Here is an 18240-nt window from a genome sequence, read left to right as displayed (position 1 = left end):
CCTACAATTGTGAATTTTATTTTTCTCTCTTTAAAATTTCCAGTTCTAGGTTGCAAGGCTGTTCTGGCTGTAGGATCGACAGTCGTTCTCTTCTGAGGTAGAATATTTTTGGTTTTTGGATCTGTACTGCCTCCAGAATGCAATATCTATCAGCACGGCTGGGGGATAAGATGTCTCTCTTCTGACCCACCCCCAATGCTGTGAGACACTGGGCATAGGGCTGGGTACGGCTGGTAGTAGTAGAACTCAGAAGGCAAGGCGAATAAGGCAAGAATGTGATACTGGCTGGAATTCATAGGGCAAGGGAAGTCAATTTCTCCATCAGAGAGCCAGATGTATGAGGCATTTTTGCCATAAATATAAAATGGGGGGAAAAACATTTTTACTACCTGAGGTCCTTGTGGTGCTTGAAAACTTCAGGTTTGGTTATTTCACCCCTGCACAGTTTTGTGTCTTTCTCCTGCACATATTGAATTGTAATTAATATGATGACATCTCTTTAAATGGTGGTTCTTACATTCACCTATTCATGTACCTCAGCCAGAGTCCTCCCTGTGACTTTAATCAGCAGCCCTGATCACATGTTCCCATATGGTGGTGGTGTCATAAAAGGTGATAGGCAACCTATAGATTACATACAATGACTTGCGTGTCACTTCTATGAGTCCCAACTCACATTTCAACCTCATGATTCAAAATCCCTTTCCCTGTACGCTATTACTGCCATGAAAATAGAGTAGGAAATTCACGAGGTAGTTGTGGAACGCCACGTAATTCCACGTGAGATTGACATGTGCGCCTTGGGTAGCAGAGCAGGGCCCAGACCACTCAGCCTCACTTGCCAGTTCTTGTCCTCAGCTGTTGCCCTTTTTAAACAGTAAGAGGCACCTGCACAGGCTGAACTTAAAAAAAAAAAAAAAAAAAGCTAGGAGGTCCTCATGTGCAAGAAGAAAGCCGCAGTACTGTTAACCAACTCTGGAACAGTTACAAGGCTGTGTCTTAACATGGATGTAATTATATCATTAGTAAAAGTATGAGGGGGAACCGCTGCGTTACTGACTGAAGAGGATTTTGTGATGTGTCTGAAGAACTTTTAAAACCAGAAATGACCCATGGCTCAACATAAACAGAAGAGCACAACTCCCTTCATTACTTCTGCATTCCTTAGCATGCATTACTAAGCATCAAGTACTTAAAAAAAAAAAAAAAGTACTTTCTTTCTAAACAAATCTCCACCCCTCCCCTTTTTAAGAAATAAGTGCTGTGCTGGTTCTGACCAAAGTCCATTGAGCCCAGCATTCTGTCTCTGACAATCCACGTCACAATCACCCATCAGATCCCCGATAGTTGGATGCATCTCTCTCTCACTATTTATGGACTTTTTCTTCCTGAACTTATTCAATCCTCTCTTTCAAACACCCCCCATGTTAGTTGCTTTGACCACATCCTCTGGCAACAGATTCTGTAGCTTGATTGTGCGCTGAGTGACTAAATACTTCCTAGGATTTGTTTTAAATCTGCCAGTTGCTACTTTCATGGAGCCTCCCCTGGTCCTAGTGTTATTTGGTTTTATAAATCTCATTCCTATCCCCTCCATTCTAAGGAGCCCTAATCTGTTTAGCCTTTCCCATAAGGGAGCTGTTCCATCCCTTCTTATCATTTTTATCACCTTTCTATGCACCTTTTCTCTGCCCGCTATGTCTTTTTTTTTTTTTTTTTTTTGAAACGGGGTGAACAGAACTGTACACAATACTGATCTGCTAAATAGCACAGGTCCCAATAGAGACCCCTGAGGCGGGCGCTCCATCTGGAAAACTGACAATTTAGTCCTAGCTTTTGTTTCCTTTCTGTAATTCAGTTATCAGTCCATAACAGGACACTGCCTCCGATCCCATGATCTGTCATAGACTTTGTCAAAAGCTTTCTGAAAATCCAAATACACTAGGTCAGCCGACTTGCCTTTATCCACAGGTTTATTTACACCCTAAAAAATGGAATAAATTAAGTTTCCTTTTCTAAAACTATGTTGACTTTCTATAGGGTTAGTAATTTTGTTTTTAATAATAGCTTCTATCAGTTTGCTTGGCTCTGATGTCAGGTTCACTGGTCTATAGTTTCTTCGATTAACCCTGGAGCCCTTTTTAATCATGAACACCACACTGGCCACCCTTCAGTCTTCTGGTACCATGGCTGTTTTAAATGAAAGTTTGTAAATCACCAGAAATGGGACTGCAGTTTCATGTTTTGAGTTCCTTCAGAACTCTTGAGTGAATACCATCCGGTCCCAGAGATTTGCTATTCTTTAATCTGTCAATTTGATTTATTATATCCTCCAGTTTCATAGTGATTTTAATTGCTGAGGATTCATTGCCATAAAAAATGCTTCCTGGGTTCATATGACCTTACAATCCTCCTCAGTAAAAAGGACAGAGGCAAAGAATTCATTTAATTTTTCTGCTATTTCATTATTTACCATGAGCACTCCTTTTACCCTTAAGTCATCTTGCAGCCCATTTGACTCTCTCATAGGCTTTTTGCCTTGGATGTACTTGAAAAAGTTTTTATTACTTATTTACTGTTCCCTGTTTTCCTCATTTGGGTCTGTTTCCATTTTTTTGAATGATGACCTTTTGGCTTTAATTGCCTTTTTCACTTCGCTATTAAGCCAAGGCAGCAGTTGTTTGGCTTTCCTTTGACCTTTTTAAATGCACAGAATACATTTTGTCTGGGCTTCAAGGATGGTAATTTTAAACAATATCCATGCCTCCTGCAAGTTTTTAACCCTGTGAACTGCTCCTTTTAGGTTTTGTGTAGCAAATATTCTCATTTTATCATAATTTACCTTTTTACAGTTATGCTACTGAGAGAGTTTTCCTTAGTATTCGCCGTCAAATCATTTTGTCAAATTCAATTATATTATTATCACTTTTGCTAAGCAGATCCACCACTGTTATCTCTTGCACCAGGTCCTGCATTCCACTGAGAACTAGATCCAATACAGTTCCTCGTCTTGTTGGTGTCATGAAACAATCATTGATGGCATCTAGGAACTTTACCTCCCTGCATGTCCTGATGTGACATTTACCCAATAAAAACTCAGATCATTTATATCTTCCATTATTATTGTGTTGTCCACTTTACTAGCCAGCCTAATCTGTCAGTGTTTTACAGTCTTTTTCCTCTTCCAGGCCAGGCGGGTGGTAATATATCCCCACTACATTTACATTTATTGTTATTTATGAATCGACTAACACTAGAAGGACTAGGCGATGAACAAGAATACTACTATTCCCTTTTAGCCTTGGAATTTCTATCCGTAAGGATTCTAGAGTGCAATGTTTCCCGCAAAACTTTTATCCTCCTTGACTCCGTGCCATCCATAACCTAGAGTGCCACCCCTCCACCAATTTTATCTGCCCTGTCATGTTGATATAATTTTGACTCTGGTATCACAGTCCCCAGGTTATCTCCCTTTAGCACCATACATTCTAACTTTCTAATTTTATTTTTCAGACTACTAGCATTCGCGTCAGACGTATTAAAGTAGATTTATTTGGTTGTGGTGGTGGTGGGTGGGCTACAGGTAACCAAAACCTGCTAATTATCAGATGATACAGCCAATTTTATCTGAATGCTTAGTACCGGTATTTAAATACTTCTGGGCTTTTACAGTTTTGCAACCACCTCTCTATCAAGATATTCTAGCTTACTTGTTTTGCCAGTATCCTTCGAAGATAACCTCCCTCCAAACCATGCACTGCTAAGGATCTTCAGTAACAGAGTGGCTGTTACTATACACATAGCAGCAGTTGCGTAACTTTATGGATAACCAAATTTAGCTTGGGTGAGAAGACAACATGCTAGGAGGTGGTATAATTTTCTCTCAAAACTTCAGTTATAAAAGTGAATGGTAGTTTCCAGTTGATAAGAACTAATCTTTCACAAAGCTAGTATGGCTAAAAGCAATAGAAATAGAGGACCATAGGATTATGACAGCAGATATCCATCTGGTCTTCCCAATTTAATTCCTGCTGCAATGCTATACACCTGAGTAGGGATCCCACGTTTCCTTTGATTATGTAGAAATAAAGGTCAACAAACAAGCTGTAGGTGATTCTTTTCTATTGGATTAACTTAATCTACTTGTGAATAGCTTTTGAGAGCTCTACGCCCTTCCTCAAATCAATGAAGAAACAGTGCATTCCCACCGGGTTTAAATAGTACAGGCTAGGCCATAGGATGTCAGCTAAGTATTTATTTATTTATTATTTTTGTTATACCGAGTTTCATGACTAGAATCACATCAACCCGGTTTACAATTAACAATGTGTGTAAGGTAGAGAGTAACATAGTAAACAATATTCCCAATTCAAACTTCAAATACAGAAAACAATATTATGGATGTGAGAAAGTTACAATAAAACAGGGAAGATAACTAGGATCTGGAAAGGGGGAGAAATTGAACAAAGAAATATTTACATTTCGTCAATTGCATCAATTAATATAATTGTTTACCAAAAATGAATATTTAATCATTTTTAAATATTTAATATTTAAAAATGAATAATTCAATAAAAAATGAGGATTTAATCAAGGCCTGGGAATGCTTTTTTGAAAAGCCAAGTTTTTAGTCTTTTCCTAAATGTTAGAGTGCATGGTTCTTGTCTCAAGTCAGGTGGGATAGAGTTCCATAGAGTTGGACCTGCTGAAGAGAAAGCTCTGAGACTGAAGGATTTATGTTGGTAGGTTTTGGCATGTGGAACCTGAAGTGATTCTTTGTAGTATTCCCTGATGGTAAGAGGAAAGGGAGGATGGCAGAGGTGACAGTGATAATAAAAATTTGCAGTTCAAAGGAATTGGTCATAGGTGAGAGAGCCACTGACCTCCTTAAATCCTTTTGCATTTGTTTCAAAGTGCTTGAGCATCTTAATTTAAAAATTTGGCAGGCCTGGGGGGAATGTGAGGTCATAAAGGAAGTGATCTTCTATTGAGAAATGTTAATCCACTCAGAGTCAATCTGTTCTTTTTTATAATGTTATTTTAGGTCTGTGCAGATGCATTATCAACCTTAATTTTTGGACCTGTTTCATAGATGTAGCACCCTTCTTCATATAAATTAGTCAGCATCGCTAATAATAACCACAATTGATGCTGAGAAAACATTTGACTGTTTCATGGTCACACTTGATATTTACTTTGGAAAATGTTAACTTTGTAGGGCACATTTTTGAAGAGGATTAAACTTTTGTACTCTAATCTAAAAGCAGCAGCAGTAGTATCTGTCAATGGGATGGTCTCTGATCCCGATATACTGGCAAGAGGCACCCACCAGCCCTGCCCTTTCTCCCTGTTGCTTTTTATGCTGAGCATTGAGCCTATGGTTAAGAAATTGCTACAGAGCACTGAGATAAAATGATGCCCATTAGGCAGGGATGATGTGAAATTGGCTTTACCTAGGATATCTTACTATCACTCACAAATTGTGGAAAGTCTCTCCCTTTAGAAATGCAAATCACTAAATTGTTTGGGGAATTCTCTGGACTTCAGATAAATGTGATGAATAAAGCAATAGCTTTGACCTGATTTTGGGGGATGGAGTTGGCAAAGAGTTAGAGGGGAGTTTTCCCTTGTCCCCGTGGGCTAAAGACTCGATCAAGTACCTAGAGATCTACCTCACCTTTCCCCCCTCAATATCGCACCATTAACAGACCAGTTGATAACATCTCTTAGCTGGCACAACTTTACTCTCCCTGATGGGAAGAATCCAGTTGATTAAAATGGTCATTTTGCCCAAGTGGTTATACATGCTGCAGATGTTGCCTTTGGAAATAAATACAAAGGATATACAATTAATTAAAGCGTTTATCTCTAGTTTTATTTAGAAAGGGAAAAAAAACTAGGTTGCCATTCAAAAAATGAATGCTTCCCTGTGGGGAAGGCAGTTTGGCATGTCCACATTTCAGGAACTATAATTTAATTTATATATTATAATATGCTAATAATTTACTTCTTCAGTCTACAACTTACTGGGATTTAGAAATGGAAAAGCATCTGGTGGAACCAGTTTAAGCTTTCACATGCAAAGGCAGAGTCTTTACCAAAATAAATGAAAGGTAGTATTTTTTTTTAGGCTGGTCAAATGGACTTGGAAGCCAGGTGCCCTTTCTCCTCTTTCTATTTACTCATACAAGCAAATAATGTTTTGCCTGATCTCTCATGCAAAAGTTTTGGTAGGTGGGGAACAGCTGGTGTCAGACAAATCAGAGATGTTTACTTGACCAAGGAATACATTTTGAGATTGTCAAGTCTTATTGCATATGGCTTCTGAAACAGACCCCTTACAATTTTAGGTGTTTCTCGATCACTAATGAAAACAGTATTCCAGCCGAGGCCTTGTCAATGATTTGTTCAGTGGCATGATTACCTCCTTTTTTTCCTGCTAGTTATGCCTCAGCTCTCTGTATCTCAACAGTCTTCTGCCTCTAGTCACTGCCTTGCGCTCCCTGTACAATATAACCCCCAGGTCGGTGCATATTAGCTTCTCACCCACTATCTCATGTAGCTGTTTAGGTTTTCTACACCCCAAATGCACGTTAGCACTTTTTTTTTTTTGCAATAAATCTCAACTACAAAGCACTTAACCTCTCCTCAAGCTTTCTTAGATCACTTCTCATTTTAGCTACTGCCTCAGTCTGTTCACTTTGTTGCAGATGTGTCCCCCACAAAAAAATAAATTCATTTTAATTCTTCTGCAATATTGTTAACAAAAATACTGAGAACGAATCTCAGAATTAATTCCCCTTACTATCACGCAGTCAGTTTTTAATCCTCCACTTTAGGACCTATCCTCAAGCTGCTTAGTTTATGCATGAGCCTCCTAGCCAGGGCTGAAAGCCAAGTAAAGCACATCCAGGGTTTGTCCTTGATCTAGTTCCTTTGTCACCCAATTGAAGAAAGCGGTCGGTAAAAACCTTGCTGCCTTGAATCCTGCAACCCGTTGCACTGCAGCTCGTTCACTAGCTTTTCCTGTGGGAAAGTCTCCACTCATTTTTCCCACCTCGGAGTTTGACCTTGCTGCCTTGAATTTTAAGAAAGGGGACTACATCTGCCCTTCTCCAAGGATCTCCTGACCCGGTCTTTCAGTGGCCCCGCCAGCCTCCACATGCGAGAATCCCTAGCTGTGCACGGCAGTGCCCGAAATCATGTGGGGCACTGCACCAGGAACGACACTGGACTTAATTACTCGCTCAAGGCGAATCACAATTAGGTTCCTGCCTCAGAGGCTTTTACAGTCACTGTGTTGGCACCCGAGTAGCCCCCTCATGACATTTTCCAGCGTTGGCAACCCCGGTCACTAGCGCGCCAAGCCACCCTCAGAGAGCAGACTTCCCGCCACAAAGCCAACCCTCAGCCTCGCCTCCCACGTGACATCAACAACAGCTTCCCGCCTTCCGCGCGAGCTTCCGGAAGAAGAGCTGAGAGGGAGGAGGCGGAGCTTCTTTTGAGGCTGGGAACGCGTGTGCGCGCCCTGCCGTTCCCACCCCCCCCCCCCCCCACCCCCCCACCGGAACAGGATCCGCAGCGAAGCAGGGCGGAAGCGTTTCCGGGACTCTTTTGTTGCCATCTTTAAGGCCCGTCGGAGGCCGGCGTTGATGGCACTCGTGGTGGGGAGAGATCGCCAGTGAGCGAATGAGGGAGGCAGGCCCCGGGCGGCCGGAGTCCTCCTGCGTCCCAGACCGCCATTCATAGCGCGCGCTGTTGGAATCCGGTCGGACATTTTTGTTGGGGGCAGGGACGGGAGGGACATGCCCAAGTCCTGCGCAGTGCCTTACTGTACGCACAGGTACAGCAGCAAAAACAAGCAGCTGACGTTTCACAGGTGAGCGATGCGGGGCACACACCCACACTCTCTCTGTAAATATGGCTATGTATGTGCATGTCACAATCTGTTCGGAGCAGGGGTAGGAGGACTCGAAATACTCAGTACACGAATGAGGTTCAGCTGGCGGCCTTTTTCTCCTCGTACACCTACCTTGAGGAATTCCTTTTCGCTTTTGATGTTTACATTTGGTTTTGGGTTTTTTTTTACAGTTTATCGGGCAACAGATACAATTAGTAAGCAATCTAAATAACATACTATATCAAGATGTGAAAATAGGACCATAATTTACACATTTATCTGATTGAAACCTGTAGTCAAATCCTCCACAGCCCCCATACCCCCCCCCCCCCTAAATATAACGTTTTTCTAGGACTGGAAACACTTTATATGCGACATTCTCTTTGCTTGACACATCCATGTCCCAGCTCCAGGATCTATAAACCCTGGCCACTCCAAGGTGCCAGGAGTGTTCATCCCATCCATGATCTTGGTTCTGCCCATTTCCTCCAGTATTGGGGTGTGAGAAGACAACAGAAAGCCCTCCTTTGCACAGCTCGCAACACCCTCACAACTGCACTGATTGGGTGTATTTCCCTTGCTAGATTATTTTCTGAACTGTTTTTATGACCTTTCATATAGATTCCCTTTCAGCAAGCCTGAATTGTTTAAGGAATGGCTGGGGAATGTCGGCAGGCTCAATTTTAAGCCAAAACAGCATACTGTTATTTGCTCGGAACACTTCACACCGGACTGTTTCAGTGCATTTGGAAATCGGAAAAACTTGATTCCAAACGCAATACCCACCATATTTCCTCTACCCAAGAATGTGAAGGTAAGGACAAAGACTGGGCTATTACTGCATCTATAATACAGCATGTTGAGTACATAGTGTGGCTCAGGATGCAATTTGTATTCTCACCGCTCATGAGTAAGAGAATTAGGTCATATGTCCATTTTATTCCATGGCAAAACCCACACTTTTTCTCATGTCTTAGCATGAGCAAGATACAGGCCTAATAATGATTTGGCAGATGTATTGAAGAGGGTGGTAGTGGTAATTAAATGCAATTTATTAGTTGTGAATCCTTTCATCAATTTTGAGTCAGCCATGGAAATAAGAAATCATAAATCATTGCATTAATCCTATGTGGTGGCTTTTGCTGGAGCACTAAGTCATTTTTGGATTTTATCTTTATTTTTGGTGTGTTTATTTAGCAACTTAAAAGAAAAAGACAATCAAAATATTTCAAGATGGTAGAAGCTGCACAACTCCAGCAGGAAAAGGTAAGTTGCATTTTTTTCCCCCTCCCTTTCATACTGCTCATCAGTGTATGCAAGGTCGGTCTTCACTTGTCCATACAAGATACAATGTGACTCTGTCCCACCTAAATTCCAAAAGCTGTAAATTAACTGAATTAGATACATTTTGCAAGATGGGAAGTTTAAATTAAAACTGGAAACTATATTGTTTATCAATGGCGATACCAGATTGTTAGCATAGTAACAGATGCAGACTAAGTCAAGGAGGCCAATGACGAATTTAGGATTGTGTCGCTCTTAGACACTAGTGGTGCTGTCGCCCCATCTCTCTCCTGGACAAGGGATAATGAGCAGAAGGTCTAAGCCTTCTTTGCTCTACCTGTTCATGTTCAGCTCTTCTCATGTCTCTGAATGTCAGGGAAGGAAGCTGGATTAGCAAACAGAGTGGCTTTTTTAGACTCCCTGGATTTGGTTGGAGGGTGAGGGGCAGTGAAGCCTGGAATAGGGAGTAGAGCTTTTTTTCTTTGCTCTGTCCCTTCCAGTCTCACCCCTTTGTTCCTGTTCGCTGCTGAGTTTGATTCAGCACTAGAGATGTGCAGTTATACTGCACTTTGATTCGGGTTTTGTTTTTAGACCGCTGCAGGAAATTTTGTTTTTCCCCGCGGTTCAGGCTTTTTTTTTTTTTTTCTCGGGGATGCCGATTTTCGGGTTAGCACACACTAACCCGAAATATGAATTTTTCCAAAATTTCAGAAGAATTGTATTCGTTTTTCGGGTCCTTCGAACCAGGACAAATTAGACAATTTCGTTGAAATTGTCTAATTCGTCCAAAACAAATGCACATCCCTATTCAGCACAGCTAGGAGGCAGAACATTTTACCACCCTAGGCACAGGCCTAGTGTGCCTATTGGCAGATTCAGGCCTGAAGTGGGCTGCAGCTCTTTGCTGTAAGTAATGATACAACTGGGGGAAGGCCTGCTTGAATAACCTTGCCTTTGCTTTATTTCACAAAGTGGAATAGCTTGGTTCTAGGCAGATGGATAGTGGAACCTTGTTCCGGATGTCAGTGACTTAGCTGCTGAAGGGCTCAATCTTATGCAGTTTAATTGAGCAGAAGTCAGGATGGAGAGAAGATCCTTTTGTGAGGATCTGAGCTCTTTAGCAGGGGGGGGGGGGGGTTAGAAGGCAAGGAGACAGGAAAGAGACTCTGGTGTTTTAAGATTAAGCAGCGGTGTTGAATTTGATCCCGGTTTTAATTGGTAGCCAGTGCAGTCTGTAAAGGATGGACCTTATGTAGTCCATTAGTATGGCCTCCTACCACGATTCTGGCTGCAGTGTTTTTCATGAGTGGTGGTCATTTCAGGTGGGTCTGGGAGATATCATTCAGTAGAGAGTTACAGTAATCCAGCTGACTAGTGCTTAGTGCATGGAAAACCAATGTATGAATAAAAAAAACCCCATTTATTGGAGTCTCTACCCAGCAAGTCTGGTAAGTGGCTGTTCTGCCATCTTCCCATGTACCCTAGCATCCAAATGTGGAACATGCCGACCTGAATGCCAAGCGTACCATAGCCGAACTGTTGGTAAATTCACTCAGGCAATACTACAAATCTCCAGTCAAAGCTTACAAAGAGCAAACAGGGCATCAAAATGAAAATAAACACCTGAAACCGAAACCATGCTGATCTGTAACCTCAGAATCTCGCTGTGAAAGAGGACTTGTGCTTTCATTGTGATTTGGTGGATCTTTTAAGTTAAAAGTAATTGTCTTCCTCTTCTTCTTATTATTATAATTCGGGCTTCTGTTTCTAGGCTGTAACTGATTAAAAAAAAAAAAAAAAAACCAGCTTAAATCCCTACCTAATCCTTTGATGCAAAATGGTGATTATTAGGTAAATGCTGGAAAAACTCCACTACCCCTAGTGATTGCTTGTTTGTGTTTTGGGTTTTTTTTTTTTGTGTGTATTTTCTGTACTGTTGCCTCCTCAGCTGTACAAGACTTTAGCAGCTGCTGGTCCTCTATTCTCTTCCTTCTGCCTGCTCAACTGCTCGCAGAGGCAAGCGCCAGAGCTGGTGCTAAGGGGAGAGAATGAACATACATGGACAAAAAGCTGAGGCCAGGCTGATGGGGGAGAGGGCTGTGAGTATTGTGTGTGGGTTGTTTTTTTTTTGTTTTTTTTAATGGAACATATGTATTTGATTCAACCAGCACAGGTATCCAGCAATAGCACCTGTGCCACGAAAACACAGATTTTCTTTTTCGATATCCTCAAAGAACTCCTAATTAACTGGAAAGTAAACACCGAAATTTACAATTTAACACCTATAACCAGAAGCTCTAATTATAGTATTGATGCAGAACTTCCTAGTGATTCAGAGTTATCTGAGAGAGTAAGGATTTCTCTCCGGAGGTGTGGAAGGGCAGTGCAGTCTGCACCTCTCTCACCCCCAGCAGGAGAATGTGTGTTTCAGTGCCTTCTGCGATACTCCCAGACTCTGCCCACACAGGGGACGGCACGTGAGCCCTAGGGCTTGCCGTGGCTGAGACTCTCCCACATGGCACTGCAACGTGCTGCTAACAGTCAGCCAGCACACTTAGCACTCAATAATAATTATGCAGTGGTTGGGTAATGGAAAGGAATTTGTGGAAGGATCTTTGCTGCGTATTTGACCGGAAGGGGAGGGCAGGTAGAACAGGCTGGTGTAAACTTGATCTATGGCGTTTCCTTTCAGTCATTCCCTGACAGCTTCATTTTTCCCCACATCGATGTTGCAAAGCAACTGGGCAGCCTGCAGGGGGGCCCAACTCCTTCTGAACTGCTGCCATTTACTTTGTTAAAGACAACATTAACCTCGTTTCTTGGTCTCCGTTTCCTTTTTTGTCGGGATTTGGTTTTGATTCTGCCGACAGGCTACAAGCTGTGCCATCCGGAGGCAAGGAAGGGCGAGTGCTCCCGGTTCTATCCGAGATTGTGGGCGTGCATCACCCCTGCAGTATTGCCACTCTCGCTGTACAAGAGACTAACTAGTGTCCTGCACAGGCCATGCCATCACCCGAGCCAAGGGGGCGGAGCCAGGGAAATATATTTGAATCAGTCTGATGGCTATGGGTGACCTGGCTTCTCCACGATTTAGTAAACGTGAAACTTGTAGACGAGGGGATTAATTTGTTTTAGTGCCGAGTAAAAAGAAGCACACAAAGTATTTTATCTCTGACTTTACTAGAGAGTGTGCTGACCTTTGCCATGCTGTTGAAGTGCTACTACTGCTGGAACTGGGTGTAGCCTGCTGGCTCGTAGCCAGGCAATCCAGGTTTGCCACTGGCTGGCAAATCCTCCCACCAGCTTGATAATGAGATTGTTTCTCTCTTGAAGATTTGTTCTTTCTGGGATTCTGCTTTTAGGACTTGACTGCAGAAGAAATTCCCATCAAGGAGGAAGATGCAAACACAGTTGAGCTGGAAACTGTTCTGGATCTGGAGAACGAGAAGCTGACAGCAGAGGTACTCTTTTCTTCTCTCCCCTTCAAGTTGAAGTGTTTTTCTGTTTATGCACTGTGAACGCTTACGACCTGAGCACAGGAATGACAGAACATTTTTCTCTTATTATCAGCCAGGGGGAGAGAGGGAGTGAGGGCTTGATAGATGGCTCTTGACTAACCTCTGGTGGCCACTGAAGGATATAGCACCTGTTCAAGGAACATGGTCAGTTCTTAGAGGAGAAAAATCTCTCTGTATTTCTTGGCTAAAATATGAAAAATGCACCACTAATTAAATCAAAGGGTTGGGGAAACGACCCAGACTCTGGTTTACTCGCCATGTCAAACTATTTTGAGAAGTAGGGAGAATGCAAGAAGAAATCTTGAGTCCTCCATGAAAGCCACCAGTCTGGCATCTTCAGCCTGATCCTTTCTGCTCTTGAGATGGAACTAGTTGAAGTATTTACCAGAGAAAAAATAGCATTAAAAAAATGAGAGAAGGGGAGATTTGTCTTTTGGCTCAGACTGCAGTGTACCTTGGGAAGGAAGATGTTTGCAGTGACTGCCGTGAACCCTGCTGCCTACGAGTGGTGCTCAGGCTACGTCTCTTTGGAGACTTAATTTTATCCTCCTAGTGGTGAGGGATCCTGCATGTTGCTTTATCAGGCCCTTTGCTATAAGGGAGGAACAGGGAATCAAAAACAGTGCAATGGCGGAGAAGCCTAATGGTTAGAGCAGCAGGCTACGAACTAGGGTTCATAATCTCACTTCTGCTCTGACTTTAGGCAAATCCCTTCTCCCTCCAAATTTAGATTGTTGGTCCATTAGGGACAGGGAAGTACCTAGAGTACCTGAATATAATCTGTTCTGAAGTGCTTGAATATAAATCAAATAAAAATAAAACAAACCCCTAGCTGGCATGGAGAGTTGGAGATGCGGTTTTTTTCCTGCCCTCAGCCTTCCCACTGTGGAGAAGCGTGCCGGCCTCTGCCTTTGCTGTCGGAGGATACGTTTCACCCAAACTATTTATCTGTGGAAATGGCTTTGAAAATCAGCTTTCCTGTGATTGCACCCGGGCTCACACAGAGTCCAGGGCAGAAGCTCAGGGACAGACAGCGATTGCCCCAGGGTCTCATCTCATGATAATGATGCAGAAGATTCCAACTGGCTGCATGCAAAGACCTAGACCTGCGGAGGCTTCCAACGTTAAAATGCTCCTTTTACCACTAAGGGAGAAATGTATTTGTTTATTACTAAAAGTGTTTTTTTTTTCTCTCTATTTTTATTTATTATTTTTTTATTTTAAATCTTTTCTATACCGTCACTCGGCGAGGACCATCACAACGGTTTACAATAAGGCATATAAAAGTAATGATACTAAAATCTGTCAGTTTACATAGGTGCCATAAGGTTCGGTAACATAGTTTGTAATCAGTGTTAATTGATAAATGTGATAATTCATGGCCAGGTCTCTTTCTATCAGTTTTGAGTATAACACTAGTTTTATAATTGTAACTTTTCCTTAGTGATGAGCTATCTATTAAAATCTACACACTTATTGATTACTGAGTGTGTGTTGGGTGTTCAATTGTTCGTACCTTGCACTGCCCTGGCTTCTATTCTCTATAGTATGGGGCTTCTGTGTTCCCCAAGAGGAGGTTAGTTTGTTCATTGGCTCTGCTGAGCCTGTTAGAACTGTGGTCTTATGATTTCTCTGAGAGGCTTGTAGGAGTCCTCTACAAAGTAAATCACTTTTTAGTAGAGTTTATTTTTTGGAAGTTTATATTATAAATTTGAGAGAAGCCAGTCAGCAGTATAGAATATCTCAGGGCTTGCCAGCTAAATCCGGTGTCCTCTTTCAGGTTGGCACAGTAGAAGAAGAGTCGTCCAGGGCCCTGTTGCTACAGACTGTCCCTCCCCAGCAGGTAGAGCCGTACCCACTTTCAGGTCCCGATCACAGCTACACCATTGCAGACTGCAGTGCCTTGAAGAAAAAACTCTTCCTGGCTCTCGAGGAAAATGAAAAGCTTCGGAAACGGGTGAAAGTGAAGACAGAGGAGCTGAGGAGGATGTCTGCTAACCTGCAGGCAGTGAAACGGGAGCTGGAGATGCTGAAAGGCAGGCGGATGGAAGAGATGGGCCATGAGCAGTGGCACGGGGTGACTCTCCAAAAATCTCCGCTTCAAAGAAAGATCAAAAGCGATCCATGGTAGCTTGTGCTCTTATTGCAGTGTGCGCCACAATCGATGACACTTTTTAGAGTGACAAAACTGGCTACAGATTCAAAATTTATTGAATCTGTCAATGGTTACAGAGTAACCTGTGGGGCAGAAAGCAACCAGCTGCCTTGTGTTCTTGGTAAATGGTACTGGTTAGAGTGTTCTTATGATCACTTTGAAGAGATGCGTTTAACAGCTTAAACTCCAAGACTGTACTGCAGTAACAAAGCACTTGCTAGAAATGGTATAAGAATCAGGGCCTAGGTGTACAATATTAAGTGCATTTTATGCCTCTGTTTTAGTGAAGGGTACTGCTTATCTAAGCACCAGCTAAAATTCCCGATTTATGATAAGCAAATCAGTTATTTTCTTAATTTAATAATCGTCAAGGCCTCCCCTTTTCCAAGATTCTGAAACCCTAGAAAGGATTACAGAATCCAGCCCTTGTCATGGAATTCTTGATTCTCTCCAGAATTACTGCAGGAGAGCAGGGGGCTATGGGATCAGGAGGAGAGGTTTAAATCTACATCTCCACCCCCTACCCAGTTCTCTCTTCATCTGTTTCCTCAGAGATCCTCTCCTGCTCCTATTCTCTCCCCCCCTTTGCAGCCCTAATCACTAAGATTCATATTCCCTTAAAGGACATATTAAATATGTCATGTAACTGCTGTAGAATATATCGCTTGAGCTGGTGCAGGAAAATGGGTGCGGTGATTATGCTGAACAAGTAAATATGATTGTGAGATTTCTATTAACTATTCCACTAAGTTGGAGGTTTTCTTGTTTATAATGCTTATAGCAAAAAACTGATTTGTCCTTGGATGGATGTTGCTTCAGTGGCCAGCACTGCCTGTTCTTCAGATCCTGTTCGTGACGGCATTATGTGGTCCCTGTGCTTGTACTACTGGCAGTTTTCTAGTGGAAGTGCTCATTCCACTGTTTGATGTCCCTCCCATGCTGCTGCCTCTCCAGCTCTCTTACATTGTAGTGGAGACCCAGCTGCGCCCTTGGAGGGTCCTATGGCCACTTAATTTATTTTATATTTATTTATTTGGATTTCTATCCTGCCTGTACAAACAAGTGCTCCATGCTCTGGCATTCTATCGCAAGGGCTGGATTCCGTCACCTTTTCTAGAGCTGCAGAATCGTGGAAGACGGGGGGAACCCTGCTAATAATATTTATACTAGTGTTTTGAGTGCTGTCATTTACATCTAGACTCTTAAGATTCCTAAAACTTGCTTATGGTTAAGCACATGAAGGATTTCATGGCTCTGCCTGAAGAGAATCCGTAAAAACATGATTCCCTTGTATTGTCAGAGATTCCCCAAAGTTGTGATGCTGGCAGTTAAGAATTGAAAGTAAGTGGCAGGGGGTATGTCCCTTAACCCACTTGTAGCATTTTTTTCCCTAGCCATCCCTGTTCTGGAATAGGAATGGACAGGGGCCAGAACCGTATTTTGATGTATTATTTTTAATGCACTTTATGCCTAGATCTGTCTCTATTCTGACGTGTTCCAGCAAGAATTGTAATGTTAAAATACAAGTTGGAATGTGTATATTTCTTTGCTATTCCTCATGGTTCAGACACAAATTGGTATCACAATGTGCTACCCCTTACATACTGAGATTCCTGACTCCACTGGAAATAGTTTTATAGTAGAGGTGAGGGTTGAGATTAGGAAACAGCCATAACATTTCAAATCAGGTCTGGCTGCTGGATGTGAACAAGGGAAGATAATACTAGAGCTCTGAAGGACGGGGACGTTTTAGGGATTAATGGAGGGAAGATGGCATATTCCACAGGGAATGGGTAGCATGTTTTTGCTTGAAAACTGGAAAAACATTTCAAAAACCTTCTGGGGTCTGCTTTCTGAAGTTTTTGAGAGAAATCTCGCTAAACAATATTTCCTAATACTGATGAGATAAAGCAATTGATATTTCCAACAGCTTTTGGTATTTTTTTTAAATAATGCATCCAACATTAAAGATAAGGCTTAGCTGGTAGCTGCACCCTTCATGGTTGAGCCTAGCTGGCTGAAAAAGACAGGCATTGGAACAGATGAATGCAACATCTCTACTAGTGAGGGACCAGAGTTTGCCAGCCATAGCTGCCAAGGAAATAGTTGGAAAAGCTCTCACACCCAAAAAAAATGATAGTTGATAAAGAAAAGATTTTATTGAGCCAGCCTGAGGGGTAAGGGCTGTCCCTGGTTTGATTCCTGGATCGGGCTGGGGCTACTGCTGGTTGGATTTAGTGCCTATGATACAGGGTGCACAGCTCTCAGCCTGCAATCACCAGACTAAAACAGTGCCAGGATGGGTCTATTAAAATAGTGGGAAAATCCCAGGCAGTTGTGAATGAAGGCTTCTGGAAACAGATCTCAGTGCTGGTTCCAAAAAAAAAAATATATATATATATATATATATATTTTTAGTCTGACCTAAGCATTTCATTAGTTGAGTTCTCCCCAGGTTCAGAGTGTTTAATACAGGATCTAGGAAAAGCCATAGAGCCATGCAATTGGTCTCCCTTATTCAGGAGTCATATAGAAACTGGGTTTTAAAGAAATGTTTGTCTGGCCATAATACAAGGATGTACCCTGACGTGCTATGTATCGCCTAAGCCAGTGGCACAAAGCTTCTCAACCTGGAGGATGAACTGTCACTTATTTCTGCAAGTACAGAATTGAATTTAAAGATTCACTTTTCTTTGACCCAAATCAGGTCTCTTCATGATGGGCTGATCAGTCTAAATTGTCTGTTTGTGGTGTGAGTGACCTTGGTACTTCTAAGTTCTGTGTAACCTTAATTCAGTTAAAATTTAAATACCCTTCTCCTCCATAGCCATCTCCCCAGCCATGACCGTAAACCTTGGGAATAGCTGTGGCTTTCCTTTGCTCGAATCTTGATTTAAAAGGTTGGTCTTTGTTGGTGTCCAGCTGTGTAAATAAGACAATGCCATAGAGGACTTCCAACGGCTTCATGGCCTCTGGCTAGGGTTTACCCTGCAACAAGAATAAGTCATGTAATTTAGCTGTTTATATCTATTGCTTAGTATTACTTTGCCTCGTAATACTGAGAATTGTATTTTTAAGACCTTCTCGAGGTCGGGTTTTAAGGCCAATGGCTGCCCATGTACACGCTGGGCAAACCTTAGCACAAACACTCTGCAATTAAATGCCTAATTGTATTTTTGTTAATATTCTTACATTTAAGTTTTTGCATTGGTTGAAGTGCTTTGCATTTTTTTTTTTTTTTTAAAGTGAAGTACCTTACAAAATACTGAGCTGAATGCTGTATTATAGAATGCTGTGGGTGTTTTTTTTAAACAAATTTTCTAATAAAACAAAATGTAAGTAATCTCTACTTGTGAATCAATTGGATTTAAGCCATGAGCCGT

General features: G+C 42.0%; 1 protein-coding gene across 1 annotated transcript; it reads left to right on the top strand.

The window, feature by feature from the left end:
* Positions 1 to 7548: 7548 nt before the first annotated feature.
* Positions 7549 to 17246, top strand: THAP3 (THAP domain containing 3). Its single transcript, XM_029578185.1, has 5 exons — positions 7549 to 7879; positions 8522 to 8714; positions 9098 to 9166; positions 12547 to 12645; positions 14483 to 17246. Exons 1-5 carry the CDS (start codon positions 7806 to 7808, stop codon positions 14831 to 14833), a joined length of 786 nt encoding a protein of 261 aa, XP_029434045.1. The 5' UTR covers positions 7549 to 7805; the 3' UTR covers positions 14834 to 17246.
* The last annotated feature ends 994 nt before the right edge of the window (positions 17247 to 18240 follow it).

Source organism: Rhinatrema bivittatum, chromosome 15, assembly GCF_901001135.1.
Source record: "Rhinatrema bivittatum chromosome 15, aRhiBiv1.1, whole genome shotgun sequence".
In the NCBI taxonomy this organism is placed as follows: Eukaryota; Metazoa; Chordata; class Amphibia; order Gymnophiona; family Rhinatrematidae; genus Rhinatrema; species Rhinatrema bivittatum.
Note: the sequence above shows the minus strand (reverse complement) of the source record. Positions and strands in the feature narration are given on the sequence as shown.